This window comes from Ovis aries, chromosome 2 (genome assembly GCF_016772045.2).
Source record: "Ovis aries strain OAR_USU_Benz2616 breed Rambouillet chromosome 2, ARS-UI_Ramb_v3.0, whole genome shotgun sequence".
NCBI lineage: Eukaryota > Metazoa > Chordata > Mammalia > Artiodactyla > Bovidae > Ovis > Ovis aries.
In genome coordinates this window covers 50,769,272-50,786,667 of record NC_056055.1, presented here as the reverse complement: position 1 = coordinate 50,786,667, position 17,396 = coordinate 50,769,272, and the positions used below count along the sequence as shown (strand labels likewise).

At 51.1% G+C, this 17,396-nt stretch overlaps 1 protein-coding gene across 1 annotated transcript in view; it reads right to left on the bottom strand.

The window, feature by feature from the left end:
- Positions 1-17,396, bottom strand: part of SHB (SH2 domain containing adaptor protein B) — a 138,066-nt gene that overhangs the window by 79,943 nt on the left and 40,727 nt on the right. Inside the window, exon 2 of the mRNA XM_015093133.4 lies at positions 7,998-8,118. Coding sequence (XP_014948619.2) covers positions 7,998-8,118 — 121 coding nt within the window. The remainder of the gene's footprint in view (positions 1-7,997; positions 8,119-17,396) is intronic.

Sequence of the window (17,396 nt, the reverse complement as noted above, 5' to 3'; positions counted from 1 at the left end):
AGTTAAGGAACAAAGTCAAGCAGAGAAGGAGAGGCAAGAGATGTTGCAGATGGGTTCAAATTTAAGGTAAGGGGCCAGGGAAGGCCTCAACGGGAAGAGAGTTTCAAGTCAAGATGTCAAATGTGGCTCTGCTTAGCAGCCCCTCACCGTGCAGCCCACCCTGGTCTTCAGGAGCCCTTCCCACCCCTTCCTCTGTTCTCTTTTCAGTGTTCTCTTTTCAGTACTACGGCACCAGTGTTTGAGTCCTTGTCAAGCTCCCCATGCGACCAGGGGCCCCTGGAGGGCAGGGGCTGGGGTCTGGCACACAGCAGGAACGCCATCAGTGACTGTCAGCTGTCCATCAGTGACTGTCAGCTGTCCATGGCCTGTCCCAATCCTGTCGCAACTTTCCTGAAAAGCTGAACATGCTCAATGTCAAGGGTCAAAAGGGCAAGGGGCACGCAGGGTAAGAGAAGAGGAAGTGACTGCCAGTGTGGGCCTGCTGGTCACCATGGGAACCTGGACTTCCTGCTGTCCTCCTCAGCAGCTCCTCTCCCCACCCGGCCTTCCCAGTCCTGGAGCTCAGCAGGTAAGCACCACTGGGTGTGTGTGAGCTGTGCTGTTTCTCAAGAACATGAAAGTCATTGGGTGACTAATCCAAAATCTATTTACACTTGATTATCTCCTTCCTGTCTGGTAGGTAAGTCATTCTGGTAAATGATAGACCAGCCAGGGAACTCTGCACAGTCCATGACCAAGCCTTCTATCTGTCAGGCAGGAGAGTGCCTGGGCAGGTTTCCAAACATTTCGAAACCAGGGCAGGAGCCCTGTGTTAGAAGTGGGGAGACCTGCTCTGTGGCTTGTGGCTGTGTGACTCTGGCCAGCTTGTGCCCCTCTCTGGGCCCCACGTGGAAAGAGGATGCTCAGCAGGAAGACTGCTCTTTAAGGGCAGCTCAACCTGCCATCCCCCAGCCGCTGGAGACCTGTGACCCTCCCCCTCCCCAGGACAGGCTGGAGCCTGAGGCAACTAGGAGAGCAGGCAGGCTGGAAAGGAGCATGAGGCTTGCACAGGGTGAGGGGAATGAAGGGTGCGGAGACTGTTCGGATAGCTGGGCTGCGGAGGAGGCCAGGTGAGAAGGAGAGACAAGTGCACAGATATCCTGGGAGCGGGGTCCACGGGTGCTGCAGAGCTAGGAAGGGCCAGGCTCAGGAGCCCAGACAGAAAGGCCCTTTACTTGCCCACTACTAAAAGGACAGGAAAATAGTGGCTATTATATAGAGAATAGATAAACAACAAGGTCCTACTGTATAGCGCAGGGAACTGTATTCACTACCTTGTGATAAACCATAATGGAAAAGAATATCTAAAAAAGAATGTATAGGTGTGTATAACTGAATCACTTTGCTGTGCAGCAGAACTTAACACATTGTAAATCAACTATACTTCAATTGAAAAAAAAAAAAAGGATTGCCTCAAGTGAGAGGGCAGGGACAACAGTGAACATATAAGGAGGGCAGAAATCTCAGGCAGGAGGCGGCCCCTCTCTCTGAAGGCCAGGCAAGACTTAGAGGGCACCTTCTCTGAGAAGCATTTGCCAGTGTCTGGGGATTTCATTCTGGGATTCAAGAATAGCAGCTCCAGGAATGGCATCTGGAGGTGGCCGTCGTGAGGGTGGAGACTTGAAGCTCCTGGGACGGTGCCATGCCAGCTCATCTTCACAACCTGGCAAGACCTGGGCTGCTGCTATGAGGGGGGCAGTGGCGGCGGGGTGGGGTGGGGGTGTCAGGCCTGTCCAGAGAAGCCCAATGTGACCACAGAGGCAAGAAACCTAAGGGTTTACAATGACCCTCCTCGAGCCCAGGGAAGAAGGCAGAATCTGGTTTTTCAGATGAGGCAACTGAGGCCCAGAGAGGGGAAGCAACCTGCCTCAGGTCACACAGTAGACCAGAGCAGAGCCAGGGCTGGAGTCCACATTCCTGCTTCCTTCCTCCAGAAACAGGCCACCACTGGAATACTGAGACTTGAAAGTGGTACACAACCACCATTCTCTCAGAAAGCACATTGCCAGTAGAGGAGGCCATGCCAGAGGATAAGAAGATATGAAAGGATGCCCCCACCCGCACCTCCACCTTTAAAATCAGTGGCCTCCCTGGCAGTCCCGGGGCCAGACTCCCACACTTCCATGGCAGGGGGCACGGGTTCCATCCCTGGTCCAGAATGCCATGGCCCAAAACAATAGCAATCAAATCAAATCAGTAACTGGCTTTACCTGGAGAGTGCCCATGAGCACAAGGAGTTTAAAAGGGCACAAGGCAAGTCGTGAGCACCAGGGCTCTGTGTGAAATGGTTTAATTTCCTCTTATTATGCTATAAAGTTGATTTTATAATAAAAACATGCTAAGGACTTTTTAATGTATAATTGCTTACATATTAAAAATTATATGAAATGCTTGCAGCTAATGCTTATATGATTCATCCTGTGAGATGACACTTTGAACAATTTTATATAGGATGGGGGGTGGCTGGGGGGAGTCACACCTCAAAATGAGGCCTAAGTAACTATAAAATTCCCAGTTATTTTTGCAGACCCTCTGGGAGTCCAGGACAGATGTGAGTGCATTTTAGCTAAAAGCAGGGGCTCCAGAGGGTGCTGCTTTTCCTGGTTCTGTTGCTTCCTTAACCTTTCTGAGACTTAGTGTTCTCATCTGTAAAATGGGGATGATAGTAGTACTTAAACCTCATAGGTTCCTTGGGAGGGCTAAATGAGCACATCAGGGAAAGGGTTTGGAGCAGTGCCTGACACAGAGGAAAGCCCTCTAAAAACACAAACTACCACCTTCCTTGTCACCACCATCACCATGGGGCACCTCTGGGAATTCCTGGGGTTGAAGGCCTGGGGAGGAAGGATCCCAGGTGAGAAATATTCTGTGCCTTTAGGCTAACAAGGGCCTGATGATCTGATCCGCCTTTACATGCTCTTGCCCCATGCTTTTCCTATCAGGATCCTATCAGAAGCCTCATCTCCTGCCACTCCTCTCGGGCAGAGAGTTCCCACACCTCCATGCCTTTGTTCAAGCTCTTCCTTCTGCCTGGCTGCCAGGCCCAGCTCCCACACCCACCACTCTCACCTCCCACCCAACTGGGATGGCCCAACCGGAAGCTACTGTCTCTGCTCTGAACTCCTGGAGGTTTACTGCTCACCTCCACACACCAACCAGCCCCCGGGTCCATGTCTGTCTCCGTGCTTCTCTGATATTCCCAGAGGCAGAAGCAGTATTTGCCTAGGCTGCATGGTCCAGATGCCAGCACAGCAGGGCTTGGCAAGGGCTCCGGATACCAAGGGTACTGCCGAGGACCTGAGAACCAGCTGCTCCAGCGTCCTGCTTGTTTGGCCACCCACCTCCAAATGGGTTGGAGTTAGAAATGCAACCTGCTCCAGCATTCTTGCCTGGGAAATCCCATAATAGAGAAGCTTGGCGGGCTACGGTCCACAGCATCGCAGAATCGGACATGACTGAGCAACTGAGTATGCATGCATGCACTCCAAATGCGCAGGGCCCCGATGGGGACTGGTCAGAGAATTCAGCAGCACAGAAAACCACATGAAGGACCAAACAGCCCCTCTGCCCCCAATATCAACAATCTCAAGCACAAGTACGAAGTTTGTTCCTCCACCCAAGACTCACATCAGTGTTACATGCCTTGTTTTACAATGCGACCCCCAACATGCTAAGCACCCTGGCCCACACAGTCACCCCAGTGGGTCTGACTCAGCCCAACAGCCTTCCCTCTGCATCAGTAGGTGTCTCTGTGCATCTGGAGCTCTCAATTCCCAGCATCAAGCCTCAGGGAAGGAGTGAACGGGCTGCAAAGCAGGGCTTTGGAGAGAGGTGGCCTGATTCTACCAGCTCAGTGGGAGCTGGGAGACACTAAAGGGGCAGGATGGACATCAAGAGGTGGTATGATCCTTCCTCTTCTGTGCATGCACGGAAAAGGTCAAGACCAGAACCTGACCTCAAGGGATGGGCCAAGGAAGAAGGAAAGGGGAACCAGGACTGAACAGTTGCTGTGAGTTAGGCTGGCACTGAGAAAGGAAGATGCCAGCCCTAACCAGATCCTCTCCTATTCAGTCTCCGGTGCTCCTTTTGTGGGACTGGTCCGAGGTGTCTAATGACAGGGCAGGGCACAGTGAATCAGGACACCCTGGAGCTCAGGCCTGGCACAGACCTAAGAGTAGCTTGAATCAGCCACACATTTGAGACTTCACTACTTTTGTGTCATCTCCCAGTGCTGGTTGTCTTGCCTCTGCTTGGATGAGTCTAGGGATGGGCAACTCAGTACTTCACAAAGTAGCTTCATATTTAACCAGAATGTTTAAAAAAAATCTCAAAAGGACCATGACCTTTTTGAGCTTCAGTTTCCCCACCTATAAAAAGGAAAGCTGGGGCTGGGTCACTAGCTTTCCAACTGGGTTCCATAGAGCCCTAGGTGTTAACTCCTTAACACCTGGGTGTTATCTCCAGAGCTGCTGTTGGGGTGAGAGAGGTGATCAGGACAAAAAGTGAGGTCCAGGCATACATGGGTTCTGAGGCTCCATGGAGACCTGAGCCTCCATTTTTGGAGCCACAACCTAAATCCTGTGGACGACACTAAGGGGAGCCAATGGGAGAGGGTAAGCTGAAGCAGACCAGAGGGAAGCGGGTGAGAGGAGCCCCTGGAAAAACAGGCATGCTTCTCCACGCACTCCATCCTAGCTACAGCCAGTGGGGTGGCCTGAGTTCTCTGTTCACCAAATCATACCTCCCACAAGCTCTCTACCGCTTGCTGCACAGTGCCAAGACTGTGGAGAACAAAACCTTGCCAGTTAATCACAGGCCCCCTACTCCACATGGGCCATGAGGAGGAGGCTGAAAATCAAGCTGGATAGACCATGGGAATAAGTCCTATGTAACTGTTAAACAGGGTATTGGCAGACAGCACCCCCAACTGACTACCTGGCTATGTTGCCTTGGAGCAATTACTAAATATCTCTATGCCTTAGTTTATCAGGGCAATGGGCACCTACACTGCAAAGAGTGATGGTGAAGATCCAGCGAGAATTCACACCAAGTGCTGTAAACAAGTATGAGAGAGCTTGGCAATGGCCTCCACTGCTGCTGCTGTTATTACAGACCTATCCTTCCTTAAACCGGGAAAAACAAGAGCCACAGAATGTGCTACCCAGGATCAAAACAGCTAGTTCACAGCCAAAAGCAGCTACAAGTACTACTGACTGTCCACTCTAAGGCACCTGCTTCTCAGTGAGAAACTGAGGCCCACTTGGTGGCAAGTGACCATCCCAGACCTGCTTGACATCAGCCTGGTCTCTTTTCAGACCAGTATAGAGAGGCATGCCATCTCAGGCACAGAGGCCGTGCTCATCCCAGGAGCATTATTCTTACATACCAGAAAGACCTGCCCCGTTACTAGAAGCTACGTGCACTCACACACATAAATGTTACAGCACCAAAAAAGGAAGGTCACCCTAAAAGGTTGAACGTAAACTTGTTCTGTGCCGCCCCTTGCTCGGCTGCCATCCCTGGCACCCACCTCTGTCACCTCCCCTCGAATGCGAGCTTCACGGCAGCTCAGTGAGCTACTTCCTGGAACACTTATGCGGTGCTGGCTAACCCAGCCCCAAGCCCCGCCATCAGTCACTGCGGCGATGGTGATGTTACACATGAAGAATTCCAAGTCAAAGAGAGCCACTGCAAGGTCATTACACCCAGAAAATGTCCAGTTTAATCACCTATTTCCTTAAAAACATAAAAACGTGGGTAAATTTGAGCATAGTCTCCAAGGTACAAAGAAAGCACGGCGCAGAAAATAGAAGGATGCTCCTTTGGAGAGAGAATGCCTGAGATCTGAACAGGTTTCTGGTAAACTCAAACTGCCCTGCGTGGGGCCTGGCCCCTGCGGGTGTGTCTCATTAAAAAGCCAAAGTCCCTCAGGACAGTTCCACCCGGCAAATCAGCTCCTCACCGCTGCAGTCCACGGCAGCACCCAGGAGGAGCCCGGCTCCACTCCAAAGACGCTGAGCAATTGCAAACTCTCCCCAAAGTCTGGCTCGCCACACATGCTCCCACCCACCCCTGTCAGCTCCCCGCCCCCATGTTCTGAAGATGCAAGTCTGGATCTGTAATGCCTTCTCCCTTTTTTGCTGGTGGGACCCCAGGGAAGTGATTTGTCCAGAGTTTCCATCACCTGTGAAATGAGACAATACCTCCTTTGCAAGGACATGGTGAGGCTTAATAAGCATGTATGTCAGAGTGCCCACAGAGGCTGCTCTGCCAAGAGAGACCAGGAAGATGGGAGAGGGCCTAAGAGGTGGCCCTCAGGAGTCTGACCAGTTGCTTCCTGCCTCAGCCCTTCACAAAGCAGCCAGGTGTTCTGGAGCCTACACAAGTAGCCAGAGTATTGCTTTCTGTGAGCAGGGAAGAACATGAGGCAGAGTCCTGGAAGCAGGGCCTGGACTCATACCCAGACTCTTCAGCAATTATCCTAGAGGGTCTCCACATCCCGAGAGCAAACATTCAACACAGGCCCAGTGTGTGCTAAGAGCTCAGTAACTGGTGCTTCCTTTCCCTTTCTCCTCCTCCTCCTTCTTCTTCTCTTCAATATGTTCTTTTATTTTTTATTTTACTTTTTGGCCACACCAGATGCAGGATCTTAGTTCCCCAATCAGCAGAAGCACAGAGTCTTAACCATCGGACTGCTAGGGAAGTCCCTCCCTTCCTCCTTTAAATTCAGAAGGAATCAGGAGAACGTGCTCAGAAACATGAACACCAAATAAACAATAAGAGGGTCACAGAAGGAGGCACCTGAACCCCAAACCCTGAGACATACAGGGCACCAACTCAACAGGCTCAGAATTCAAGGCCACCATTCAGGAGGATGATCCAGGCAGGGAAGAACACTTGTGGGTTGGCCTGCTCTGCCCCTGCTCACATCACTGTCTTGCTCAGAGTCAAAGCAGGCCAACCCACAAGTGTTCTTCCATGCCTGGACCATCCTCCTGAGCAAGGGGGATCCTCATGGAGGAGTTCTCCCCAGCTTGTGATCTCCCTACCACCCACCCATGCCTGGGGTCTGTCAAGATGGCTGCTATCTGATATCTGTTCATTCTTTAAAGATGCTCTGGAGCTTCCCTGGTGATCCAGTAGCTATGATTCTGTGCTCCTCAAGGCAGGCGGCCCAGTTCGATCCTTGATCTGGGAACTAGATCCCACATGTTGCAACTAACGATCTTGCATGCCGCAACAAAGACAGAAGATCCTGCATGCCACAATTAAGACCCAGTGCTGCCAAATAAATTTTTCTTTTTTTTAAGATGTTCCAAGTATTATTCTGGTGAAAACAGACCCCCCCAGGATACCACATACCCGGCCACATTCTCCTGGGCCCCACACTGCTGCTCTGACCGGTTTCACCATCAAGGGCCAATAGGAAAACAGTTATAGGAGAAAAGTCTCTGTGTTTCCTATAAACCTGCCACAAAGACCATGGTGCTTTAAGCTGCTTCCTGTCCTAAAACAAAGATTTTCTTGGATGAGGGCAGGGATAACTTTGTCCCTAAAGACCTAGTCTGCCCCCTTCTACTAAGTAATAAAAGCAAGGTAACCCCGCCTGTTTCTCTTATTGCCCTGGTTGCTAGGAAGCTCCAAGCTTTCCATCTCAAAAGCTGTATCTTTTTTAAATTAGAAATTCCTAAGAGAAACTCCCCTCACCTCCCCACTTACTTCTTAGTCCCTCTCTTGATGAACTGAATTTAGTACCCTACTATCTCTGGACAGTCACTGTGCCCTGCCGGGTTCTTCCTGAGGTCAGTGAAACCTGAACAGATAACCTGTGGTAAAGATTCAACACACTGCCATCCCCCCAACCACCACCTCCAAAGTACACACCTTCCCCTGCAGAGGCTGCGGATGACCACGTGACCCATCCACCTCCCCGCGGAGTTGCAAGTGCCTGTGCTTACCAGTCATGATCCTCTGGGCCTCATAGGGCTCCATGTAGCCTGTGCTCTCTCCCTTTCCTGCTTTGCTTTTGAGATCATTCTTGGCATCAAAGGGATCCGAGTAGTCATCAGCGATGGTCACCTGTAGGGAAGATGGCAAGGGTGTGAGTCCACCTGGGGCTTTCTACTTCACTTCCGTTCACAGCCAGGCTTTGCTCCAACAAATATAAACTGAGTCTGTGCCAGGTGGGCAAGGAAGGGGAGGTGGAGGCAGGAGTCTGAACTGCCCACCAGCAGGGAGCTCTGATTCTTGCAGGGGTAACAGGGAACCCATGTTGCCGTGCTCCATCCTAAGGGAGGTTCCTGGGCCTGCACGGGCAGGATGGCTGCTCCAGGCACAGTGAAGTGAGAACAGAAGCACAGAGGCAAGAATCTGGAGGGCGTCTTCAGGGGATGTGACTTGCTTAGTGTAATGGAATGAATGGAAAGGGAGGAAAGTTGGAAAGGAGCTCGCAGAAAGCCCAGAAATGCTGACATGCTCCTGGTATTGGCTGAGGCATAGAAGAGTTTGTCTCGAGATAATTATGTCCAGCGTTCCACTTTCCCAAATCTGGAACACAACCATGCCTTGGGTAATCAGACAACAATTCGGTGAGATCAACGCTCTGCAAAGATGACTGAGGCCCCAGCCAGGCCCAGTGGAAAACACAAGAGCAGCTCGGGGATGGCCAGACAGACTGCTAAGGGCAGCAAGGGCCTTGGAAGCCACACATCAGAAGACTCCCCTGTGACAGATGCGGAAACTGAGGTCTAAAGCGGGCGGGGGCTGAACCGAGACCCTTGGCTGGCTCCTCTGCCTCCTTCCTGGACTCCTCATTTGTCTGTATTCCAGAAAACAACAAAAGTTCCACAACAAACAGCAGTCACCTGGGGCTAGGTGGTGGGGGCAGCCAGGGGAGTCCCCTGAGACCATAAAAAAAATCTGAGTTTTGAATACTTCAAAGCTTTCTCTTTTCCCAGGAGAAAGGTAAAAATTCCCAGTTGCAGGCTAAGAGCAAACACAGCAACTTTTCCTCTCATTGGAGGTGCCCCTCGGGGCACCCTCACCAGCGAGGAAAGCACAGGTCCCGTTTCAATGCACCCTCGCTCCACCAAAACTCACTGTGACTTGGGCTCCTTTGGTCCCACATCTGGCAAAGGGCAAGTCCTCAGCTTCCCAGCCAGGGCCACCCAGCTGCCTCTTTGGGGAGGAGGGGGGCAGGTTAGCCTGTCTCTCAACCCTTGGGGTTTCATGAATTGTTATTTAAATTGTAGGTTTAATTAGAAACCACAGGAGCCTCCATTCTCACCCAGCTCCTGGAATGTAAGGCATTTGAGGGGCCTATAAACCCAGGGGAAGGGAAAAATCCCCCTTTGTCTGCTGGTTAAGTGGCACTTTGTGGCAGCAGCCCTGGTCGGGTGAGCAGAGTGACCTCCAGCTGCCCGGAACGTGATGCCCACGCTAGGACCGTGGGCAGCTGCCCTGTCACCAGCGTGCTGCCAGGAGGGCCGGCGGGAGGCATCGCACACAGCAGTCACTGCTCCCTGAACAAGGGCAGGCTTATCCGTGAAAGACCCAGGGCTGGAGCACCGTCTGAGCATGTGCGGCGCCCGCTGCCACCGCTCCGAAGCGGCTGTGGGTCAGCCTGTAGTCCCAGTGGAGGCGCTTCCAGATGCTGACATTGTAATCGTGGCCTTTCTGGGGACTCCCTGAGCTCAAATGACAGCGGGCAGGGAGAGATGGGGGAGAGGAGCGGTAGGGCCTTTCATGTCTTCCATTTGATATTTCTACTCTACCATTTGCAGAACACATTAGGGAGAAAATTAGACACGTGAACCACTGTCCTTCAGAACAGCTCAGATGCAGATCTGGGGTGCACAGGGTTTTGTGTCTCAGAGTTCAAGGGGCCAGAAGTCCAATGGAGAAAATGATGAACCTGCTGTGGATGACATGTAATCTCATTTCTCTCATCCTCACCTTCCTTGCAGTCTCTTTTCTTCGTGAACACCCTCCGACTATTCAGCAACAAGGAAGGGAGCAAATATTTCCCCAAGAGAACAAAATCACTTTGGGGGGATTAGCTGGGGAGGGTGCTGGGCTGCATAATCTAGAAATCAACATTCCAGCTCCTCCCGGAAGTGCTCAGTAATTTGCAAACACGGAGGCAAGCAGGATACAAACCAAATCTTTGTTCGCCCTGGGACGGGAGCTCTGGGAGGCCTTCGGTTCAGCAGGCGCTATCTGTATTTTCTAATTAAAATGAGATCTGAGCTCAGGCTGTCACGGGGGCCCTCAGGCTGCCCGCCCTGCTTGCTTCCGTTTCAATAAGAATTTACAAATCCTGAAACCAGGGAAAGCTTCTGGTCTCTGCTGACATATGGTTCTAGTTATACCTGCTGACAGTTTGAAAATCCTTCCGTTTACAAAAAAACAGTTTAGAATTCTGTTAGTTTAAGAAGCAAATCGGAAGGCTCCTAAAAATGTATAATATTTAATCAATTTCCTTTCAAACTTCAAAGTAAGGTTGGTAGAGGGGAGGGAATTTGAGGTTTAAGCAACGTGAAACTCAGCAAACACTAACTGAGCTGTCTGACCTTTCACAAAATCACGTCCTGGTTTTTGGAGTAAAAATTTAACCAAGAGTTAGGAGAGATGAGTGGGGAGCTTAGCCATGCAATGTGCCACCGGCCTCAAGCGTGGCCACTATCCAAGCTGCCCAGGGACACCGCTTTGCTTTAAAACCCCCCCGTTAGTGGACAAGTACCTTAAATCTAATTAAACAGTTCAAGCAAAAGGGAGCCAACCGGGACCCCTCTGTAGGTCAGGCCACTCAGGTATACGAGAAGCTTTCCTTGATTTTGATCTTGAATTGGCAAACATCCAACAGGGCACTGGACCCTTCAGATGGCCTGCCTGCCTTACACAGGGCAGGTGCAGAGCTGAGAGGGGAACCCAAGCCACTGGGCCCACCACTCCCCCAGGGAGGAGAGCAGCAGAAAGACGGCTGTTGAGTGTGGCTGCCTAACTAGATGTGGCTGCCTAATACATCTTCTTTCACGGTTTTGGCCTCCTGGGATGGGCGTACTGCCTGCCCCTCTCTGAGAAAACAAGCCAGGTATGGCTAAAACCCAGGCAAGCCTTTTCTTGCTTTCAAACAAAATTGCAGATTCCCAGGTTAGCCAGTGGCCCTGAAGGACTTCCATAGGCTTATAAAGCGGTGAAACTGGAGTGGGGTGGGGGCAGGGGGTGGGGTGGGTACTGTCCTCAAGAGCCCTGTCCCAACCTTCCATTTTTGTACATGGCCTACAGCAGCCCCTGGTGGCTCAGACAGTAAAGAATCTGCCTGGAGTGTGGGAGACCCAGGTTCAATCCCTGGGTAGGGAAGAATCCCTGGGGAAGGAAATGGCAACCCATTCCAGGATTCTTGTCTGGAAAATCCCATGAACGGAGGAGTCTGGCAGGCTACAGTCCATGGGGTCATGAAGAGTTGGACACGACTGAGTGACTTCACTTTCCTTTCCTTTCCACAGCAGTCCAGAGGATTCTAGAATCCCAGCATACTCAGTGCCTCTCTGACAAGGCTCTGGAGTTAGCTCCACAGGCCTCCTTTCTGCTTTGCACACACACTGTTGGGTGGAACTGGTCCATCCCTGACAGCAGTCTGAAGCCTGGGTTTTCTCGAGGATTTAGTTTCATGATGGGAGGTAGTCTTTCAATTCACCCCCAAAGGGAAGCACTAGAGGAAAGTGGGTGTCTCCACTTGGCCACAGGCCCACATGCTTTAACGAGACAGTGGCACCTGTATGGAGAACCGGGTCCTCTCTCTCCACAGGCTCTGGGTGGAAAGGTAAATGGTAGAGCCACTGTGAAGGCTAACTTTGGGCAGAATCCACTAAACTCCAAAAATGCACGTGGTTTGACCCAACAGTCTCACTTCTCTGTATTCATTCCTAAATGTGCACGGGGAGACTTGGGCAAGGACGTTCACTAAAGCAAGTAATAAAGAGAAACTTCAAGAACCTTCTATGTCCATCAATAGGGGGATTGCTAACTGAACCGTGCCAGTTTCTACTAAGGAGTATTATGTTTTAGATTAAAAAAAAAAAAAAGGCAGTCACTCTAACGCTACTGCACCAACACTGTGCTCCATGACATAGCTTTGAATGGAAAGAAAGCTGGTTGTAGAATGATAAATACAAGATGATACCTATTTATGAAAGTTAAACAGAAACTTGTATCTCTATTTAATGTAACAAAAATGTCTGGGGAGACAGACTCTTCAAACTGACAGCTCCTCTGGGAGGAGGGAGGGACTGGGATGGGGTGATGAGAGAAAATAAAAGGAGACTTGTCTGTAATATTAATACATTTTTCAAACAAGAAAAACTTATTACTCAATTATATGAGAAACTAAATTTTCCAAACCACTCCTCTTTACAGGTTATTTTTGGTAGAAGGGATAAACTACTTCCTATACTAGCCTGAAGATAGGCGTGGCCTGGAATCCTTGTTTTATAAAACCCAGATTCTTAGCCCTAATAACTTGTATATTTCATAAGTAACCCAGGTGATTCTTATGAGGAAAGTTTGGAAGATCTTAAGTTAGAGCCAGCCTCCTCGCCCACCAATCTAAAGCTAAGCCTCTCGATATGACTCTGGAATTCCACTTTTCCCAGATGTTTCTCAGCCTTGTTCAATAAAGTGAAGCAAGAAGTCAGTGTAAAATGCAGCTTTCTCTTGCTTTCTTCCCTGGGGGTCAAGTGGAGTAAGAGACGATCCAACATGCCTTGATCCATCTCCAGGATCCAAGACGCGGGAGTGATGGCATCCTCTGTGCAATCCTGAGGGCTGGTCAGATTGAGCAACATGCCTGAGCTAGGGGGAGGCCAGACACTGCCCTGCCCCCTGAGGGGAGCCGGGGCCAAAGCTGGGCCCGGCTGTGAAGATGGGCAACGCTCTCTGTTCAAAGCATAGATCCTATCAGAACAAGACTACTGTTCAAACTCTCCAGGAAGGTTACCTGGCTCCAGGGAGGGCTGGTGGGACTGTGGAGAAGAGCTGAAATGCACAGGTATCCCTGCTAAAAGCACTCAAGCCTGCTGAAAACAAGGGACAGGAGACAGGCAGCTCCACCTTCCAGGAGTGGGTGGCCTGTGCTGTCCCCACTGCCCCACAGGCACCTCCTCCAAGCCATATAGGCACCTCCTATGCTCTGCTGCCTGTGAGAACTGGCAGCATTGGGCTGCCCCAGCTCAGCCACTTGCAGGATGAGGCAAGACCAGTATCCACCACCCTCTGCTGCTTTCCTCTTCCTGGAAAGTGAGGGGGCGGCAACCCATGAGGTTCTGTGTCCTTTTCAGGCACATGGCTTTTGTCTGCTCTACTCTAAAGCAAACTGCATGTGAACACACCTGGGAATGTTCTACACGGTCCCAGTTGGACCATTCCTTATCAATTAACTGTGCTGGCTTTCTTCATGGTTTGGGGGTCATGGATCTCTTTGGGAATCTGATAACTGATAAAGTTGTTGCTCCCTCCATCACATTCCTATATGTCTGCAAAGTGTCAGGCACTTCTCAGAAAGGTCAGGAGCCCCAGATTAAATGACTAAGCCTCCCCACTGCATTCGAACCACTTTAAAGAACAACTAAGGGGCTTCCCTGATGGCTCAGTGGTTAAAAAAAAAAAAAATCCGCCTGCCAACGCAGAAGACATGGGTTCGACCCTTGATCTGGGAAGATCCACATGCAACTAAGTCTGTGCCACAGCTACTAAGTCTGTGTTCTGGAAGCCTGGGGACTGCAACTAATGAGCCCATGAGCTGCAACTACTGAAGTCTGAGTGCCCCGGAGCCCGTGCTCTGCCATAAGAGAAGCCACCGCAATGAGAAGCCAGCTCACTGCAACAAAGAGTAGCCCCAACTTGTGGCAATTAAAGAAAAGCCCACGTAGTACAGAAGACCCCTAAAATTAATCAATCAATTTTATTTATTAATAAAGCCAAAAATAAATAAATAAGAGAGAGAGAATAGCTAAGACAAAAGGAGCTCTCTCTGCCTTAGGGAGGTGATGGGTGCTGACTCTAGCATAATTCAACATCCCTGGCTGAAAATACAGGCCAGTGTGTGACTGGCCTGCCTTTGGACTGTGCAGGGGCAGAGGGGCCATGGACAGCCTGGGGTTCTGAGTCTTGGCTTTCCAGCTTGAAACCCAGGAGCCACACGGGCAACCCGGCCCTCCCCTCCACTCTGGGGGTCAGGAGGGCTCCTTGAAGGTGAGTGAACAGCATGCACGGCAGCAGCAGCCAGCGGCTCCCTGTTTCTGCCCCCATCAGGGGACTGGCAGGCAGGAGTCCTGGTCTTCCTCTGGGGCCCAGCGTGACACAGGCCCTGGCAGGCCTGACATCCTCAAGAGGGAGACTCAGCTGCCATGCTGACCAAGAGATGGCATTAACAGAACAGGGATTTGGGGGTCTGGAGAGGGCTTCCAATTATGAGGGGCTGCCTGGAGAAGAGGAGGTAGACAGATGCTCCACACAGACCCAAACTATACAGGAGTAAGCTCGGTGAGTCAGGAAGGACATCTAACAGCCAATGAAAGGAACAGCTGCCTGGGAACTGGAGCGCCTGCCACTCGGGTGCCCAAGCAGAGGCACTGGCGGCTGTCTGGTTTGGTAGAGGTCAGAAAACTGGATACCACCTGTCTGTGCTTTGTTAGTTTGCGCAGTTTCAGCTGTTACACAGCAGAACACCGGCTTCAAGGAATACCCAGTTGGGCGGCTGTCTGCAGAACCCCAACCGTGATGGGTGGTATTTCCAAAGCTCCAGCAGCAGGCCAGAACTGTGCCAAAACACAGAAAAACGAGTGGCTCCATAGAAGGGACCCCACCAAGCAAAAACGTCCCAGACAGAGCGTTCTGGCCAGAGCCGACTCTCCTTCACCCTTGCTGGGTAACTTTAAGCCAGCTTCTTTTTATCTCTCCAAGCTTCAGCAATTCTTCCATGAAACAGGGCAAAACTATTTGCTTTCTCAACTTTACATGAGTTTTGCGAAGAGCCAATAATGTCATGATGGGGACGTGTCAGTAGTTTATAAAGAATAGGCTATGGTGGCACCTCCTGGGAGCCCGGGATCAAGCTGGGGTCTCTGTCCACGGGAAGCTGAAAATCTATTCAGGAAGGCAAAACAAAGACCCAAGAAGAAACCCCAGAAAAGGCCCCAGTGATGATTACAGAGAGAAAATTGGCTGCAATTAGGCATGACAACAGCTGTCACATTTCTCAACCACAAAAAGAAAACTGTGAATGATCCTTTTTTTCACCTTTTACGCTTTGGGGAGGATACACCTAGTCCGGGGACTTGGTTAAGAGGTAGAGAACCTCCAGGCCACCCTCCATGTGCTGACATGGCAGTGTGCTCTGGGTCTATGCCCACGTCCAGGGCTCCGAGGGATCCACAAAACAGGCTGCAACACACGCAGGACTGTGGGGACACCCCGCCCCCATGCGGAGTTACAGGCAAGCAGTCCCTGCTCGCCACTCCCTGTCCCTGGCTTTGACCATCATAGACCACCTCTACTTATAGGTACACCAATAAATCATTTATGACATGGTAAGAAAATTAATTTGGGGAAGATTAATTAGCTACATTCAGGCGTTCAGCCGAAACTCCTGGAAATCAGAGGGTGGGGAGAGTGCTTTTCCGCACCGACCTAGGACAGATTCCCTTTCTCTCCTCTAAGGTCTGACTCAGCCACGCAGAGTCACCTCGAAGTGCTAGGCCCCTCTTTCACTGACGGAGGTCAAGGGTTCTGCCCATAAGGCTCCAGGGAGCTCACAACCCTACAGTTCAGTCATTCAGGACAGTTGTCACTATCCAAGCAGCCGCCATCCGTTTCTTTGTGCAGACCTTGGGTGTTTTGTGGTTAAACGCTTCTCTACAGACCAGCCAGTTAGCTGGCCCGCATGTCAGGAGGCGGTGGTCTCCACTGGTCTTTCCGGTCCTGCCCCTCCCAAGGCCACAGCTGCTTGCCTAGACACCTGCAGGCTCCAACTTGTCAGGAAAAATGCATTCCAAATTACAGCCTTCGTCAGCGCCTCTCCAGCCCTGCTTGCTCGCCTCCCCACTCCTCTCACACGCACACCTCACCCTCCTTCAGTTTCACCTCATGAAGAAGGCTGTGGGTCCTAGGTGGGAGGTTGTTGGAGTGGAGCCTGGCCTGGCCCTCTGTTTATTTACCCCAGAACCTTGCTGTTATGTGGTAGGGACCGGATTCTCAGCATCTCTCAAGCAGTGGGAGGTTCTATTTTGAACTCAGAGATAGCTCAATCCCAGTATTTTTTTTATTGCTTTTAGCTAGAACCTATGGACAGAGAATTCAGTGCCTCCCTCCTGAGGACAGAAGCACCTGGGGGTCTGCAGAATCACTACATGTGGGGTCAGAGTTCAGAGGGCCTCAGGAGACAGTCTAGTCCAGTGGATTTCAAACTTTTATGTGTATAAATTGTGCAAAGGAAATCTCACATGGAACCCCAACATGTTCCACTTTCCATAGCCTAAAAAGCACAAATGCACTGGGGAGCAGGAGGTCTTGGGGAACAGGGAGTGAAGGTCAGTGCCAGAAACAGATATCCAAATGTTTCTTCACTCCCAGGTCCACATGGTTTCTGTGATACCTGGATGGCTATCTAATTTTTCTCTTAAAGTCTTTTTTAAAATTTTGGGGGCATATTTACCACAATCATGCCCCAGGAAAAAACACACTAGCTCCTCTCACAAGAACCTTCATCCATCCCCGCAGACAGCTCCTTGTGGGAGGCAGCCCCAGGCCAGGCTCAGTCCACCTGGGGATACCCACTGGGCATCCCTTTGTCCTCCCCTGAGCTCTGGCTCAGCACAGTCCAGCCCTCCTGCAAACCCCAACCACCCACACCCACCTTCCCAGACAGTCCTCTCTCCCAAGCTTCCTGCTCAAGAGGGGACAAGTGCACCTCCTGGGTTTGGGGCCACTGCCTAGAAAGTGCTCTCAGATCAGAACCGGAACAGGAAGGCTAAGATGGGGATTTTCTTCTTCCCTGGCAGGGCTCTCTAGACTGGAAGTGTAGGAGGTGGCATCATCAGGAGCAGGGACAGGGGACGGTTCTGAAAGTCAGTCACCTCTCGGGGCCTTAGGCCCCTTGTCTATAAAATGACAGCGGGGTGGGGATCAAATGATCCCATCTGAGTGATATACTTAGAACGGGGCTGGCACATGGCGAGTCCTGAGAAATGTCATTCTGATGATCATCATCTCAACCCATCATCCAGCCTGATGGGGTCCCTCCTCTTATTGAGGAGGAAACTGAGGCCTGGGGAGGGAGGGGAAGAGTCTTGCAAGTCACC